At 44.2% G+C, this 19,012-nt stretch overlaps 1 protein-coding gene across 4 annotated transcripts in view; it reads right to left on the reverse strand.

The window, feature by feature from the left end:
• The window catches only part of CFH (complement factor H), a 275,435-nt gene that overhangs the window by 57,316 nt on the left and 199,107 nt on the right, over positions 1-19,012 (reverse strand). For all 4 annotated transcript variants that reach the window (XM_078392301.1, XM_078392302.1, XM_078392303.1 and 1 more), the window contains exon 10: positions 6,498-6,686. In XM_078392301.1, the coding sequence (XP_078248427.1) occupies positions 6,498-6,686 (189 nt within the window). The remainder of the gene's footprint in view (positions 1-6,497; positions 6,687-19,012) is intronic.

Here is a 19,012-nt window from a genome sequence, read left to right on the forward strand (position 1 = left end):
GAAGTAAGCCCAGGAGAAAACCGCACAGTTGTGAAACTACCTATGTTTCTGCAAAACATCTGCCTCCAGTCACCAATGAAATTGCCAACAGGTTGTCTATGCAAACAGGCTTCCTCCAATCACAAGCCTTATGTAAATTATGTGAGCTGATGTGGAAGAGAGTGTGTAGGCAGTGTGACAGTGACTGTTAAAGATCAATGAGCCCATAAAGATGTGAGGGAAAAAAGAAAATAAACAAAGGTCTTACTCTGCAAAAGTGAGAGCACCGACCTTGCATTGGTTTTTCCCTCACTGCTGAGCCCTCCAGGTCCCATTGTTTGTGTGAGTTGCCTGAGTCCCCGTCTTTCCCTTTTTCTTGGCTTTGTTTTGGCCATGGCTGCTTGTTTTTCTTTGAGGAATCGGGAGAGTCAAGAAGCAGCCACTGCCATTTTGCTTGTGTATCAGCGACTAAGGGGAGGGAGCCTGCAAGAGCTGGGAGGGGGAAGAGCCTGGGAGGGGGAAAGCAGCAACAGGGATTTTTAGCAACTTCTAGCCTTGCTAGAGGAAAATAACAGAAAAGGAAAAACCAGAGATCTGTTCAGGAAAATTGGAGATATTAGAGGAACATTTTGGGCAAAGATGAACATGATAAAGGGCAAAAATGGGAGGGACCTTACAGAAGCAGAAGACATCAAGAAGAGGTGGCAAGAATACACAGAGGAATTGTATCAGAAAGATTTGGATATCCCGTACAACCCAGACAATGTAGTTGCTGACCTTGAGCCAGACATCCTGGAGAGTGAAGTCAAGTGGGCCTTAGAAAGCCTGGCTAACAACAAGGCCAGTGGAGGTGATGGCATTCCAGTTGAACTATTTAAAATCTTGAAAGATGATGCTGTTAAGGTGCTACATTCAATATGCCAGCAAGTTTGGAAAACCCAACAGTGGCCAGAGGATTGGAAAAGATCAGTCTACATCCCAATCCCAAAGAAAGGCAATGCCAAAGAATGCTTCAACTACCGTACAGTTGCACTCATTTCCCATGCTAGCAAGGTTATGCTCAAAATCCTGCAAGGTAGGCTTCAGCAGTATATGTACCGAGAACTCCCAGAAGTACAAGCTGGATTCCGAAGGGGCAGAGGAACTAGAGACCAAATTGCTAACTTGCGCTGGATTATGGAGAAAGCCAGAGAGTTCCAGAAAAACATCTACTTCTGCTTCATTGACTATGCAAAAGCCTTTGACTGTGTGGACCACAGCAAACTGTGGCAAGTTCTTAAAGAAATGGGAGTGCCTGACCACCTTATCCATCTCCTGAGAAACCTATATGTGGGACAGGAAGCAACAGTTAGAACTGGTCATGGAACAACTGATTGGTTCAAAATTGGGAAAGGAGTACGACAAGGCTGTATATTGTCCCCCAGCTTATTTAACTTGTATGCAGAATACATCATGTGGAAGGCTGGACTGGATGAATCCCAAACCGGAATTAAGATTGCCGGAAGAAATATCAACAACCTCAGATATGCAGATGATACCACTCTGATGGCAGAAAGTGAGGAGGAATTAAAGAACCTTGTAATGAGAGTGAAAGAGGAGAGTGCAAAAAACGGTCTGAAACTCAACATCAAAAAAACTAACATCATGGCCACTGGTCCCATCACCTCCTGGGAAATAGAAGGGGAAGACATGGAGGCAGTGACAGATTTTATTTTCTTGGGCTCCATGATCACCTCAGATGGAGACAGCAGACCCGAAATTAAAAGACGCCTGCTTCTTGGGAGGAAAGCGATGACAAATCTTGACAGCATCTTAAAAAGCAGAGACATCACCTTGCCAACAAAAGTCCGAATAGTCAAAGCTATGGTTTTTCCTGTTGTGATGTATGGAAGTGAAAGCTGGACCATAAAGAAAGCAGACCGCCAAAGAATTGATGCCTTTGAATTGTGGTGCTGGAGGAGACTCTTGCGAGTCCCCTGGACTGCAAGGAGAACAAACCTATCAGTTCTAAAGGAAATCAACCCTGAGTGCTCACTGGAGGGACAGATCCTGAAGCTGAGGCTCCAGTACTTTGGCCATCTGATGAGAAGAAAAGAGTCCCTGGAAAAACCCCTGATGTTGGGAAAGAGTGAAGGCGAGAGGAGAAGGGGACGACCGAGGATGAGATGGATGGACAGTGTCACCGAAGCAACCAACATGAATTTGACACAACTCCGGGAGGCAGTGGAAGATAGGAGGGCCTGGCGTGCTCTGGTCCATGGGGTCACGAAGAGTCGGACACGACTAAATGACTAAACGAATGAACGAAGCCTTGCTCTGATTTGGGGAGCAGTTTCTTTGCCCTATACCCCCCCTTCCAGTGTTCCTCCATGGCAGACATGAGGTGGAGCCACTCCAGAAGTGCTTGAGGCAACATGGCTCTAGTTCTGAGGAGAGTTCTAACCTCTTCGGAGACCAAGCACTCCCAACCATCCTTCTCCCTAGGGAGGGGAAAGAGGCAGAGAGAAGGGGGGAGGGGTTGCCTATGATTCCTCCTTCTCTGGGAACGATCCCTCCATGTGACCAGAAGGGAGGTACCCTAGTTCAGAGAAAAGAAGGAAGGAGAGGTGGGATGGGGGAATCTCTTCAAATTTTGTAATCATTCTGCCCTCTCCTTTCTTTCCTTTGTCCATTTTTTTCTAACTGAAATATATTTAAGATTTCCTGGAAAATTTCTTAGCTCAATCAACTGGGTCAGAAGGGAAATTGGCAAACTCAATACTCCTCTGTAGCTTTTCCTACTTTCTAGCATATTATTTTTAAAAAGGGTTCTCAATCTTCTTAATCTCTTCCCTAATTTTTTTTCTTTGTCCATAATTTCCTCACTTTCATGCAATTCTAAATCTTTCCATATTAATTATTATTGTTTGTTATGATATCTGTAATGTTTTAAATTTGATTTCCTATATAATTTAATATTCGGTATACCAAGTCCTCCTTCTTTTTGTGACATATACCAAAACCTTTTATTGATTCCGGCTCTCTTATTGCCATTACATTACATTATTGATCATCCTCTGCCATTCTCTCTCTCTCTCTCTCTCTCTCTCTCTCTCTTTTGTCCTTCTAGAAGGTTTGGACTTTTTTTCTGGAGGTTGTTCTAAATTGCAGGGTTTAGCAGTACGGCACTTTGTTTCCTGTGCAGTTCCTTCCTCTATCAGCAGAGCCTCCCAACTGCAAGCTTTCAATTCACATAGCCTAAAGTAGGGGTATGGATTTTAAACTAGAACTCCAAAGAGCTGCCCTAAAGAAGCATCTTTGGATGTGTATATTTTTAAAATTCAGTTTACATGCAAATCCTGGTAATGCCCACACTCTTTGCAATGACGCATGTGTCTCTACTCTACCAGCACATTTAGTGCCACTATTTAACAAATCAGCCAGTGGAGCTGCTTTAACAAGGGAGTGATATGTTCCCTGTAACCAGTCCCAGTTAACAATCTGGCTGTGGCATATTGGACCCTTTGGAGTTTCTGAATACCTTCCAAAGACAGCCCCATATAGAGCATGTTACATTAATCCAACCGAGATGTAAATAGGGCATGTGTCACCATGGCCAGATCAGACCTCTTGAGAAATGGGTGCAGCTGGCACACTAGTTTTAAATGTGCAAAGGCACTCCTGGCCTCCACGGAAACCTGGGCATCCAGGCTCAGAGATCAATCAGCTTGGGGAAGTTCCCCAAGCTATGTGCCTGTGTTTTCAGAGGGAGTGTAACCCCATCTAGCACAGGCTGCTACCCTATTCCTTGATTTTGTTTTTGACTGACCAGGAGCACCTCTTTCTAGTTTGGATTAAGTTTCAGTTTATTCGCCTTCATCCAGTCCATTACTGACACCACACACTGATTTAGAACCCAAACAGATTCCTTGGATTTAGATGGAAAGGGAAGACAGAGCTGGGTGTAATCAGCATACTGGTGACATCAAACTCCTAAACTCTGGAGAAACTCTCCCAGCTGTTTCATGTAGATGTTAAGGAGCACAGTGGATAAAACAGAACCCTGAGGAACACCCACAAGCCAATGGCCAGGATGTCAAACAGGAGTCCCCCAGCACCACCTTCTGAGTTCTCCAGGAAAGACTGGAGCCACTGTAAAACAGTGACTCCAAGTTCCATTCAAGAGAGATGGTCCAGAAGGATACCATAGTCAATGGAATTGAGAGCTACTGAGAGGCCCAGCAGAATCAGCAGGGACACACTCCCCCTGTCCAGTTCCCATAGTAGGTCATCCACAAAGGCAATCAAAGCAGGTTCTGTCCCATTACCAGACCTGAATCCAGATTGAAATGGATCTAGATAATCTGCCACATCCAGGAATCCCTGGAGTTGAGAAGCCACAACCTGCTCCTGCACCTCGCCCCAAAATACAATATGCTTAGATATATACATTGAGATATATAAGAATGGGATATTACAAACTGGCTGGTAACTTAACTTCTTATATGGTTAATTTTTTTTAAAAAAAGATAAAGTAACATTAAAAAAGAGAAAAGCTGCATGAATTTATTCATCTAACTGCCTCATCTAATATAATCAAAATATTACAATTTGCTCTCTCCATATCTATTCTCGGTTTAACTCCCCTTGTCTTATGGATCTCACTAAACTATATTATCTGCCACTACTCTATACCCTTTTTTACCAGATAGGTATAAATTCCTAAAACTCTAATAGATAACCCCCTTCTAATTTAATAACTTCCCTTCTTTACTTCCATTGTATCCGAATTCCTTCCTTCCTTCCTTCCTTCCTTCCTTCCTTCCTTCCTTCCTTCCTTCCTTCCTTCCTTCCTTCCTTCCTTCCTTCCTTCCTTCCTTCCTTCCTTCCTTCCTTCCTTCCACTTGAAAATTTCACTACCACATGTCTTGGCTGCCCCCTAGAGCATTTCCAGCTCACACAATGGACCCTATCCAGATCACAGACATTCCACGAGATTTTAGAGCTTTTTTTAAACGAGTGTTTTTGGCAGCAGATCTTTCTCTGCTTGTCACCTCTCTTTACGCCCTTGATTCTGATGTTGGTGCATCTAGACACATCTTGCTGTAGGATCACTGAGTACTTCAGTTGGTAGTAGCTATTTCTTGGTCCATTAATCTGTTTGAGTTGCATTTAATTTAGCTTTGCAATCTCTCAACTTTGTCATCTCCGGTTTTCAGCTGACTTTGCACATTGTCATTTAATTTTTTATAGTCCTTCTGGATACCTGTAACATTATTATCCAAATTTGGCAACCTCTGATCAATACTGGCCATGTTTTGGGTAAAACCTTTTAAATTTGATCCATTGCTATCACATTTTCATTCACCCCTCCTATGCCATCCAACAACTGTTTTATGTTCATAGGTTCTGATTTTAAAGGTTCTTCTTGATGCCTCTTGGCTATATTCTGCACATGAGCTAGATGCACCAATGAATGGTGATTTGGCTTAGATTTTAAAAGTCCTCTCTCACTTAGGTCATTCCTCTCTCACTTATGCCATTCTACTTTCTCTTTGTTTTGATTTTTTTTGCCTCATCAACCATTAATAATTACCTCTAAAATGGAGTTGAAAAACATCTTCCTTTAGTTTTCCCAGTCAAAAAGCTTTCAGACCGCTAATATTAAGATCACCAGTATTTGGGGTTCAAACCTAAATTAACTGTTGAGAGTATATAGCAAGCCAGAAAACTAATGTCTGATTAGGTTTCGTTTTACAGTTCATTCTTCACAGATTTCTTGGCAGGTTAAGTCACTCAGCTTTGTAACTGGCAGAACTAAGTTTTGTTTCACTGTTTCCTTTGCCAAGGGCACTGCTGTTTCTCCCACCTGGCACACGATTACTACTGTAATTCTGTCTCTTTTCCCTCCACTCTTGTTGCCTTTGAGATCTTATAAGCTTAAAAACTTACATATATTGATATGTCCATGGGGTTTTTCCCTTTCTTCTGGCCTGCAGTTTCTTAGGCGAGGAAGAACAAGGGAATTCAACCCTCTGCTATCAGCCCAGGCCTTGCACCCCCATGTAGCCAGATTATAAGAGTATTTTGTACACTTTGTAAAGTGAAAGAGTGCAGGATAGGAAATTTATTGATTGGTCCCCAACATGGAAAAAATTACTGATATTACAAAGTGGACAAAAAACACCTATGTAGCCAAATTATGTGTTTTTTTGTCCTCTTTGTAAAGTCAGTAATTTTTCCATCTTAAGGACCAACCAATAAATGGTCCCAAACATTGCTATGTGAAAATCACCCATAGGGAACATAGTTAAACGGAGCGCAAGATCATTCCGAAAAAGTCATTGCTAAGCGAATTTGTCGTTAAATGAAGCGCTCATTAAGCAAGGCACCACTGTAATTTTTCCATCTTGGGGACCAACCAATAAATTTCCAATGCTGCGCTCTTTCAGACTGCATATAAACAACATAGATTTCATCAATTGCTGAATCTCTGAATTAAGAGAAAAGAGGAATGTCAATGAAAGAAACAGACTTACTGATGCACTTTGGCTCTGGCTTCCATCCTTCTGCCTGGCACTGTATCTGTCCTTCCTCATGTCCTTCTGCAGTTGTGAAGCCACTCTGACACCGATAGGTCACTGTCTCACTGAGAGAAAAGCGATCTTTTCGGTCCACGAAAAAGCCATTCTGTGGTGCAATATTTTCACATGAAGATGGACGAATTTCTAAGGGGAAATGTGAGGAAAACAAGCTGTTAAGAACAGGATCGAGGCCTTAGAATTGGTTTTGCTATGAAGTGTTACTTTCTAACAACCAACTTCAAAGTTCAATGTTATCATGATAGAAACACAACATGTATTTAAGACTTAACATCTTTTGTGCCATACATTTTCCATGGGTCAAACTGGTGCAAAGAGGAATCACCACCAACTGGAAATATTAGAGATTCCCATCTGCGCCTCCCAGTCAGCAGGTCACATTGCCCCCCCAGTTATATTTCCAGTGTGTTTGTAACTGTCATGAGACTCCTCTTGTCCAGGTAGGGCTGTAGGTGGTACAATTTCCACAGCTGAAGGAAAGCACCCTTGGCCACCGAGCCCACCTGGGCTTCCAGAGTTAGTTTGGGGTCTAGGAGCACCACCAGGCTGTGGACCCTGTCCCTTAGAGCAGTGGTCCCCAACCTTGGGTCTCCAGATGTTCTTGGACTTCAACTCCCAGAAATCCTGGCTAGCAGAGGTGGTGGTGAAGGCTTCTGGGAGTTGCAGTCCAAGAACATCTGGAGGCCCAAGGTTGGGGACCACTGCCTTAGAGGGAGTGTAACCCCATTCAGGGCAGGGAAATGGCCTTCCAGCCTGTCCGGCGAAGCACCCACTAACAGCACTTCTGTCTTGTCTGGATTGAGTCTCAATTTATTAACCCTCATCCAGTCCATTATCAGGTCCAGACACAAGTTCAGCACAGAAACTGCCTCACCTGGATTAGTGGAAAACGATTGGTAGAGCTGAGTGTTGTCAGCATATTGCCGACTCCTCAGCCCAAACCTCCAGATGACCTCTCCCAGCAATTCCATGTAAATGTTAAACAGCATGGGGAACAGTATCGAGCCCTGAGGAATGCCATGACATAAATGCCATGGGGCAGAGCAACTGTTCCCCAGCACCATCCTCTGCACACAGTCAGCCAGAAAGGAGCAAACCCACCATAAAGCAGTGCCCCCAACTCCTAACCCAGCCAGCCTATCCAGATGGACACCATGGTCAATGGTGTTGAAACTCACTGAGAGTTCTAGAAGTATCAACAGGAACATACTATCTATGTGGGAGTTGTAGTCAAGGCTCAACCCTGGAGGGCTTCAGCTCTCTTGCAATATTTTAACATTATATATAGGGCATATACAGATTTTGCAGGGCAGGCTTGGCTTCAATATGAACAGGCTTTCAGAATGAGGAGTGCCATTCAGCGCAACTTGCATTCGGATGACCCACAGCCGGGTTTATGGTTACAACACATGACCCCGGCTAGGCCAAACACAGGAGATAGATTCGATAGCGGCCATCTAAACAGAAAAACGGCTTCCTCACAAACATCCCACCCTGGGGCTGGGGAGGTCTGCCTTGCTACAACTATAATTACAAGGGCTTCTGTACAAAAATGTCATGCAGGTTCAAACACGAGTGCATCACGTGTGATGGTCGGCACCCATACTCAACCTGTTTTAAAGCGGGTTCTCAACGTCAAAGCAAAGGAGCAAGAGGTTGCAAAAAGCCTAACATCATTGGAGACGCTCCTGGTAAGAGGACCCAGTCCACTTAAAATTGAAGTATTGGAGGATTGGCTGCTGGCATATCCATGTAAGGAAGACTACATCAGGGATTTAGATATGGGTTTAGAATTCCAGCATTGGGGGAGCGAAAGACATTCATGCCAAAGAACCTCTGATCAATAAACAGTTTCGGAGGCCATCATGCAGAGTAAGATTGATAAAGAAGTTAAGGAGGGTAGGGTACTCAGCCCCTTTTCCTAACCATCTATAGGGAATTTAAGAGTTTCTCCCTTAGGAATAGTACTCAAAAAGGCCCCAGGCAAGTTTTGTTTGATACATCATCTATCCTTTCCAGAAGGGGAGTCAGTCAACAACGCCATTCCCCCAGAATTGTGCACAGTTAGATATACCTCATTTGATGAGGTCATTAATATGGTGAGGGCCTGTGGTGTGGGGGCAGAGTTGGCGAAGTGTGGTATCAAATCAGTGTTCCAAATTTTGCCAGTCCACTCCCTTGATTTTAATTTATTAGGGTTTAAATTTCAGGGATCATACTACATTGATAGGGTTTTACCTATGGGCTGCTCAGTTTCATGCATTGCTTTCAAAAGATTTAGTATGTTCATCGAATGGAAAATCAGGCAGAGGGTGCGCTGTAATGCAACAGCCCATTACCTCGATGATTTTCTTTTTGTGGAAGAGGGAATTCTGGAAGGTGTAGAATAATGTTAGAGGAATTCAAGTCATTGGCGAGTGAATTGGGTTTGCAACTCGCAAAGGAGAAAAGAGAGGGACTGGCCACATCCCTAACTTTTCTCAGGATTGAGTTAGATACAATGCAACAAACTTCGGAGCTGCCCCATATTAAATTGGTGGTCCTTAGAGCCAGAATTAGTGATTTGCTAGGTAAGAGGCTCTTAAGGAGTTACAAAAGATAGTGGGACATTTAAATTTCGCATGTAGAGTAGTGGCACCGTGCTGTGCCTTTTTATGGTGCCTCTGCTCCGTTATGAGGGGTCTTAAGTGACCAATGCACAGGACCAGAGTGACATAAGTTATGAGAGAAGATCTGCTCATTTGGAAACAATTCTTTGAGGAGTTCAATGGGTCTCCTTTTGGAGAGCAGAAATCCATTTGAGAGCAGACTTTCAAGTGAATTCAGATGCAGGCAGGTCCTTTGGATTTGGAATTTATTTCCGCGACACATGGTGTGCTGGCACATGGCCGGAGGAATGGCATAATGAGGTCATTACGATGGATTTAACATTTTTAGATTTTTTCCAATAGTAGGGGCTCTTTGGCTCTGGGCTGAAGAATGGTCCAACGCCGTGGTTCATTTTTGGTGTGACAACCATGCGGTTGTCTAATCATAAACAACCTATCATCACACTCAGTTAGGGTCATGGATTTAGTTAGAACATTTACTTTATGGGCATTGCAATTTAATGTGTTGGTGCATGCCCAGCACATCCTGGTCTTGATAACAAGACAGCTGACACTCTTTCACACCAACAGATTGAACGGTTCAGGGAGCTAGCCCCCAAAGCCAGGGAGCTGCCAGAAGTTCTTCCAGTGGAGTTCTGGCAGATTGGCGTGAAGAAGCATCGAGAGCGGTAGGTCTGGCAGTGGCTCCAAGGATGAGAAAGGGTTACTTAGCTGCAAGTTTTGAGTTCCAGGAGTTTAGGAATACTGTGGAACTGGATCAGGTTTGACCGGCTCTGGTAGAACAACTACAACAATTTATAATATTCCTTCATAGGAAGGTGTCGGTGCCAGGCACCATACAGGGTACACTGTCGGCGCTGGCGTTTTATGCAAAGATTAATGGGCATAAGGATTTTTGGGGAGACTATAGGATAAAGAAAATGTTGGAAGGATGGTCCAAGGATAGGGGGAAGGTGGCTGATTCCAGGACACCTCTCTCCCCATCACTTCTAGAGCGCATATGCGATCAAGGGGGAAGATTATGTAGGGATCAATATGAGGTGCCATTGTTTAAAGCAGCCGCCTTAATAGCCTTTTTCGGTGCCCTCAGAGTCAGTGAGTTGGTGGCAGTGGGAAAGGAGACACCTCTTAGTATGCATTACAGCAGAGAGATGTTATGATACAGGATGGTCTGCTAAAAATTACCATTAGGCGACCCAAGGCCGATCAGAAAGGTAAAGGGAAACAGTTGGTCTTGGGGCAATGTAGAATTAGGTGCATATGCCCTGTGAAAACCACACAAGCATTCCTGGAACTTAGAGGCCATGGGACAGAAATTTTTTCCAGCATGCAGATAAGTTGCCCCTGACTAGATATCACTTTTGGAAACTCACAGATCTGGCATTGGACAGAGTAGGTGTTAAGGGCATGAGATTCGGGACACATGCTTTCAGAATAGGAGCAGCATCCACAGCAGCAGCCCTTGGGTATAGCACAGATCAAATTGAGCAGTTAGGGCGATGGTCTTCAGCTAGTTACCAAAGGTACACCAGAACTGTACCTAATGTGTAGGCAGGGGTGTTTATGTCATTTCAGGTGCTATGGGGATTGTAGGTCGAAGACACGTAATGATATTGGCCGTAGCTTTGTTTATTGGGCAGAACGTTATACTGCCACGTCCCCATGGGGGACTAATTTGGGGCTTGGTGCCCAGGCATATATTGCCTGGATAGCCATGTGTGGCATGCAGTGGATCCAGCTTGGAAGGATGACAGCATTTGATCAGCCCCCACCAGATGTTTTGGTAATTCATTTGGGAGACAATGATTTGCCTAGAGCATCTGTCAAGGTGTTGATCCTGGACATTCTGAGAGACCTTAAATGGCTGAATACCAGGTACCCTGCAATATCGATCGTGTGTCCATGATCATTCCATGGTTAGCCTGGTGAGGTGCCCGGAGTATTGTTGATGTTAACAAGGCCTGGTGGGGCGTTAACAGAGAAGTGTGTAGAGGTGTCTGCGCTGGCGGCCTCGAATCGGTGATTTGTCACCATAGGATCCAATTGAACAATGCTGAATTGTTTCGAAGTGATAGTGTCCACCTATCTGATGCAGATTTGGAGATTTTTTGGAAGATATCAAAGGGGGCCTGCTTGTCAAGCTCAGAAGGCTCTGTGGCGGGCATGAGACATAGCTAAGCTAGTTCCTATGCTGCGGTGGGTAGTGCAGAAAAGCAGGTATTTTCGGTGTGTCCCAGTTGTCGTATCAGGTAAGCCAACAGCACATCCAACCTCCTGGCTCTGCAGATTGTGCGATTACAGAGTCGGTGCGGGGGAGATGCACTGGGCCAGTTCTGGACCAACAGTCATCAAATAAAGATGTCTTGAGGTCTGGGGGGTTTATTAGCAGCTGGCCAGGTTCCTGCAGTCTTTTACACCACTGGAACCTGAGGCCGGGGACTCACCCATTTACTGATAAAGAGGTATTTGGATACCCCGACCTTTTCACCTGTTTCTGCACTACAGCAGGCTCCTTTCTTTTGCCAATGAGGGAAAATACAATTTTGATGCTAATTCAATAAATTGTGGCACACATTTAATCAAATATTACTGTTTCGTGTCTTTATTGCAGGACTGGGTGGGCAAGTAACATTGTACAGGAGACAGCAACAAAAACCAACCCAAAGAAAAGGAAATGCAAGAAAGCAAAGTGGCTGTCCAACAAGGCCTTACAAATAGCAGAGAAGGGGAAAAATGCAAATGAGATAGGGAAAGTTATAGAAAACTGAATGCATACTTCCAAAGAATAGCAAGGAGGGACAAGAGGGCCTTCTTAAATGAACAGTGCAAATATATAGAGGAAAATATTAGAAAGGGAAAAATCAGAGATCTCTTCAAGAAAACTGGAGATATTAAAGGAACATATTGTGCAAAGATGGGCATGTTAAAGGACAAAAATGGTAGGGACCAAAGAGAAGCAGAAGACATCAAGAAGATGTGGCAAGAATACACAGAGTAATTATACCAGAAAGATCTGGATGTCCTGGACAACCCAGGTAGTGTGGTTGGTGACCTTGAGCCAGACATCCTGGAGAGCGAAGTCATAAGTAGGCCTTAGAAAGCATGGCTAACAACAAGGTCAGTGGAGGTGATGACATTCCAGTTGAACTATTTAACTATTCCAGTTAAACTATGATGCTATTAAGGTGCTACACTCAATATGCCAGCAAATTTGGAAAACTCAGCAGTGGCCAGAGGATTGGAAAAGTTCAATCTACATCTCAATCCCAAAGAAGGGCAGTGCCAAAGAATGCTCCAACTACTGTAGAATTGCACTCATTTCACACACTAGCACGGTTATGCTCAAAATCCTCCAAGGCAGGCTTCAGCAGTATGTGGACTGAGAACTCCCAGAACTACAAGCTGAATTTCGAAGGGGCAGAGGAACTAGAGATCAAATTGCTAACATGCACTGGATTATGGAGAAAGCCAGAGAGTTCCAGAAAACATCTACTTCTGCTTCATTGACTACGCAAAAGCCTTGCATAGTCAATGTGTGACTGTGTGGACCACAGCAAACTATGGCAAGTTCTTAAAAAAATGGGAGTGCCTGACCACCTTATCCATCTCCTGAGAAATCTATATGTGGACAGGAAGCAACAGTTAGAACTGGATATGGAAATACTGATTGGTTCAAAATTGGGAAAGGAGTACGACAGGGCTGCATATTGTCTCCCTGCTTATTTAACTTATATGCAGAATACATCATACAAAAGCCCGAACTGGATGAATCCCATGCTGGAATTAAGATTGCTGGAAGGAATATCAACAACCTACGATATGCAGATAATACCATTCTGATGGCAGAAAGTGAGGAGGAATTAAAGAACCTCTTAATGAGAGTGAAAGAGGAGAGTACAAAAATGGTCTGAAGCTCAACATCAAAAAAACTAAGATCATGGCCACTGGCCCCATCACCTCCTGGCAAAAAGAAGGGGAAGATTTTGAGACACGAGGCGAAAGGGTAGAAGCTTTCACCGTAGTATTGGCCTCCCTCAGAAAGGAGCAGGAGGCGCACAGACCCTCCTATGCCGCCCATCGAGACTATACAACGTGGAGTGGATACCTGTGAATTAGAGTGGGAAATGTCAAAGATGACAGTGGCCACTCAGACCGGGAGGGAATTGGCAGGAAGAGAAGAAAGGGGTGGTCTGTCATGGAGGCATAAATAGGAGCTATAAAAAAAGTAAGGTGGATGTGATACCGGGGGGGTGAGAAATGATATGGGTTGAGGACCCATGGACTGGAAAATGGGAGAAGGTACGGATCCCTAGAGAGGAAGCCGATTACCGACGGAAAAGGGGGCTGCCACTGCGTCCTTCCTATTGGGGTGAGTCAGAAGACAGAGTAGTGCAGGAGACTCAGGGAAGAAAAGGAGACGGTGGAAAGAGAGGAGAGAGAACGGCTGTAATGGCATCTTGAGGAAGCCTAGAGGAAGAGATTCCTGATGAACAGTGCACCCCATTTGTGGAGAGGAAGGCCCCTATGAGCCAGAGGGGTGAGATGAGGAGACCACCTTGTTATTAGACCTAGGGACTGAAACGGCTGAGTTTGAGAGCAGTAACCCTTTTTTGAAAGGACCTTGGAATGACTTGAACTGTAACCCCTTTTAGTAAGAATGTTTGGATACCCTCATGGGTTGGCCACGAGAGTCAACGCAGAAGTTGAGTTTGAACCTAATGACTTGTTACACGTTCCAATAAAACCTAGTTATGATTTTCCAAAATGGGTGTCCCCAGTGTCTCTTTTGAAACCAGAGCAGGTAATGTTTGAATCCTCACATATTGGCGCCCAACGAGGGGGGGCTCCGAAGGTCAATAAGGAAACAGACCTGGCTCAGACACATCACAGAAGGTCAAGAGACAATTATTCGACAGCTGACAGCAGCAAAAATTAATAATAGAACAACTGTAACATACCCGACTCAACACGAATCTGACAGTAGACCACAACTTATCCAAAGGTCCAATGGTGAATTGCCCTCCCTTAAGGCTGCAAAAGATGGGTCCGCAAGTAACTCCGACGGCCTACTTGAATATGTTTGAACGGGTAGCAATGTCAGCTCAGTGGCCCCCAGAGCATTGGGCATTGATCATCGCCCTATATTTACAAGAAATAGTGGACACTTTAGATCCAGAAGAATCGTGCAATTACCAGGTGGTCATAACCACCATCCTTAACACACTAAAATTGAATGAAGAAGCATACAGGCGATGTTTTAGAGATCTACAAATGAAACCAAGATTACATCCCAGAATGTTAGCACAAAAAAAGAAGATCAATGGTACGCAGTGGATGAAGCCAAAGGAGAAAACAGTGGAGCAGATAATGGACACAATCATAATGGAACAATTGATATGTACGTTAGGTTCAGGACCCAGGAACTGGGTGATGAAACACAAACCCTACAATGTAGAGGGCGCTGTAGTATTACTAGAAGACTATATGGAATTGGATGAGGTGTGGCATGGCAAGCCCTCAACACAGATAGAACATTTGAGAAGCAAGGAGAAGATGGCAGAGACTCCAGTGCATGTAGTAGCTAGAGGCCCCGCAATGCAAGACTATAAAAAGACCAGATTTCGTGAATCCGTCCGGGACCTGAATTCCTAGGCCATTGATAACCTCAGGCCCGGCTCCAAACAAACAACCAATGATGTGGAATATGAACAAAGAAAAGATGACCGCATGCTTCAGTTGCAGGCAGTACGGCCACATCAAGAAATACTGCCCAGCAGAAGAATGCATGTGTACATGACGATGCCGAAGAATATGAAACAGCCAGGGCAGAAATATAGATTGGAAACCAAAGGAGGACTGTGGAAGTAGGAATAGTGCCGGGTCTAGGGAGGCATATGTTCCTAGAAAGAGACTGGCCAGGAGTAGAAGAACTAACACATAAAATAGCAGAAGCATGTAGTGGGGAAGTAAAGGACTATACGCTCAAAGCAGAAATGATAAACTTATCTAGAGATCAATTAAGGAATTGGCAGCAGGACAACATGGGGCTGGAAGAAAGCCAGTTACAGGCAGTTCCGGAGGGAACCACTAAAGAAGGAGAAATGAACTTTGAAGTCAGACAGGGGATGCTATATCGAGTTTGTAAAAATGGCCAGAAAGAAGAAACTCAACTGGTGGTTCCCAAAAGACTTCGGGGCTGGGTAATGCACTTAGTTTTAGTTCACAACATTCTGTTAGCAGGACACCTGGCTGTATGAAAGACTTTGACAAGGATTTGACAGAGGTTCTTCTGGCCATTGATGGCCAAGGAAGTAGAAGAATTTTATAACTCCTGCCTGGAATGTCAGCTGACCCAGACAAAGCCTGGACCAGGGGGAGAACTGGTACCTACCCCTGGTAGACCGACCCTTTGACCAGATTGCCATGGACATAGTAGGACCACTGAATAAATCAACAGGAGGTCACCAGTACATCTTGTTGATCATAGATTATGCCACCAGGTATCCTGAGGTGATAACTCTGAGGGCGACGTCTGCAAAAGTGCTGGCAAAAGAACTGTTGGGGGTCTTTGCCAGGGTGGAATTCCCTCAAGGGGTCCTGATGGACCAAGGGCCCAACTTTATCAATTTGACATTCGAACAGATGAGGGTGATGTTAGGGGCAAAGCCTCTTAAGACATCTATTTATCACCCACAAGCAAATGGGCTGGTAGAATATTTCAATAGGACTCTAAAAGGGATGCTGTGGAAACTGGTAATAGAAAAGCTGAAATCATGGAATACATATCTGGCACCCTCAATGTTTGCCATAAGGGAAGCCCCCCAATCCTCTATGGGCTTCTCCCCCCTTGAATTGCTCTATGGGAGAAATCCTAGGAGAGTACTAGATCTAATAAGAGAAAAATGGGGAGAAGATCACTCTCAAAATGCTTTACAGCAAATAGTAGACATGAGAAATAGTTTGAAAGTGGCCTAGGAACTGGCTAAAGAAAATTTGGGGCAAACCCAGGAAGGGCAAAAGGCCAAGGATGATAAAAAGGTAAAGCCACGTGAGTTCGAACCCAGACAGAAGGTGCTAGTATTGCTCCCCATTGAGTCCTCTAAGCTATTTGCTAAATGGCATGGCCCATATGAAGTCTTATGCATGGGGGGGGAGGCGGACTGTGGCGTTCAGCTCTGCTCTCACCTGTCCGTCATAGCTGGGCAGGGGAACCTCAGCCAATGAGAGGACGGAGGGTGGTGCAGAAGTGGGAGGAGCTGGGTTATATAAGGTGTGTGATGTGTGAGAGGAGGGCAGATCAGTTTGGAAGATGAGTGATTAGAGAGATTGCTAGAGAGTGAGAAAGAGCCTGTCAGTGAGGGAAAAGTCTGTGTGAGCTAGTGTCTGAGAAACAGTGATTGACTAATTGATTTAAACCTGTGATTTACTCCTTTTATTTTGTGTAATCAATAAACACTTTATTTGTTTTGAAAGAAACACTTGTCCTTTTGATGTTAAGGATAGGTTAGTGGCAGCAGTTTTGGTGAAAGGTAGTGTGCACTCTTGGAGGCCTGGATGGGTAAAGGCTTGAGAGGGGCCTGCTACATATAAATTGGTGTCCAGCGTGTGGGATACGAGTGAAATCCAGTAAAGCCGTGTACTGGAAAGGTGCCCACAGCAGGGTATTTTAGTCAGGGACGTATGAGTGGACACGTGGGTAACCTCCTAGGACTTGTCTCATGGGGAGAAAGTCTAGTAGGAGGGCACTGAAGCTCAGATTGGGGACTAAGATAGGGAGGCTCTGTGGAAACCATTTCTGGGGAGTGAGTTGCCCAAAGCAGAAATCTGTGGCAGTTTGGCTAGCTTGTCCTGAGTTTAAGGGAAAACTCTGAGGGGACAAAAGCAGAACCAAGGGCAGTGAAGCTGAGGGGACTCAAGACAGCTAAACCTAGGACAGGGTAAAGCTGTGGGCTTGAGTGATTTTGTTGCCTGAGGCAGAGAGAGAAGTTCTGTCTGTGGCGGGAGGCCTAGCTGGAGGCAGAGGCCTAGACACTGTAGCTAGATTACCAGTGCTGGTGAAGCACTTTATAACACAGACACTCACTGACAGAAGGAAAAAGTGTACCATTTAAATCGAGGCTTGTAAGTTGGATCAGAAGCCTGAGGAAAGGAAAATGCCTTTGACTAGGGGAAAGAAAACTGAGCAGGTGCCTTGTGTAATGGCAGCTGGGTCAGATGAGGAAAATGGGAATTTTGAGGAAGGTTTTACCTCAGATCAGGAGGGAGAGGCCTCACAGGAGGACCCAACAGAATTCAGAAAGTTGGAATTGGCTCAAGCACATGAATACAGGTTGAAACAGCTAGAAATGGAGAAAAGAAAGATGGCATTACAAATGGAGAAAGAAAAAATGGAGATGGAGGAAAGACTAGAGAAAGAGAGAATGGCTTTTAAACTCAGGAGACTAGAGCTGGCAGCACAGGCCAACAATAATAACAACACTGGCGGAGATGATTCTGAGGGAAGACAGTTATCAAAGGCAGATCTAAAGAAATTCCCTGTTTTTAGAAAAGGAGATGATCCAGAATCATTTTTGGTGATTGAAAGAGCATATGAAGATTTTTCTGTGAGGGATTCTGAAAGAATGATAGTGTTGAGATCCCAGATTCGTGGAGGCCCGGCAGAAATCTATGCTGAGATGCCTATTGAATTAATTAAAGATTATTATGAGTTCAAAAAGTTAGTGTTTGCCAAGTATGGCATAAATTCAGAACAGTTGAGACAGAAATTCTGGTCTCTGACCAAGAAACCTGATGAATCTTACTCTCAGTTAGGGGCAAATTTGTCCAGATATCTAGACAAATGGCTGGTACAGGAAAAAGCTGAGATAGTAGAAGACCTTAAAAATATTTTTGGATTTGAACAGTTCTATTCTCTCTTACCTGGAGAACTGAAATTTTTGGTCAGGGACAAGAAACCGAGAAATTTGAGAGAGGCAGGGGAGTTTGCTGATTTTATTTCCCAGATCAGAAAACCAAGTGGTTATGAGGGAAAGATTGTGAGAAAAGTGTGGGAAGACTCCAATAAAAATTCCAGAGGACAATTTAAGAACCAGCAGAAGGTTGGGGGCCATGTTGTGGGCAAGTCCTCAGACCAGAATCAAGCCAGAGGCCAAAATTTGGAGGGAAAAGGAGGGAAAGGTGCTGGGAACGATCAATGGAACGTTATAACTTGTTTTAGGTTTAATGAAAAGGGCCATATTGCATCCCAGTGTGGTAAAAATAAAGAATTTGTACCACAAAAAGTAAATTTAGGTAAGCCTAAGGCAGTATACTGTGTGCAACAAGAGCAGGACAATCCACCAAGGGAGGAATCAGTCACCATGGCAACACAAGCTGAACTTTCTACACAAGCTGATAATATTGAACCTGATTTCCCTTTGGCAGAAATCAGACATTGCTTTTTAATTAAAACAAACCAAGATTTATTTCAAATGGCTGGGGACCATATTTATATCTTTAATAATAAATACATGGCTTTCAGGGACTCATGTTCACAAGTCACTCTGTGTCACCCTGATATAATACCTCAGAAATACATCTTAAAAGGGGAAAACATGGTTGTGAAGGGAATTGGTGAAAAAGCACTCAGTTTGCATGTGGCTGAGGTACACCTTAGGTACCAGGAATGGGAAGGACCTTGGAGAATTGGGATTTCTTCACAGGTTCCAGCAGCAGTTCTAATCGGCAATGACCTTTCTGAACATGTGAAGAGGGTTTTAGTTTTGACACGTTCCCAACAAGATAAAGCAGGGGCAGCTGAGGAAGGGAGTGAAAATCAGAGGAAGGGAGTGCCTGACAGTGCTA

This window comes from Pogona vitticeps, chromosome 4, assembly GCF_051106095.1.
Source record: "Pogona vitticeps strain Pit_001003342236 chromosome 4, PviZW2.1, whole genome shotgun sequence".
Classification (NCBI taxonomy): domain Eukaryota; kingdom Metazoa; phylum Chordata; class Lepidosauria; order Squamata; family Agamidae; genus Pogona; species Pogona vitticeps.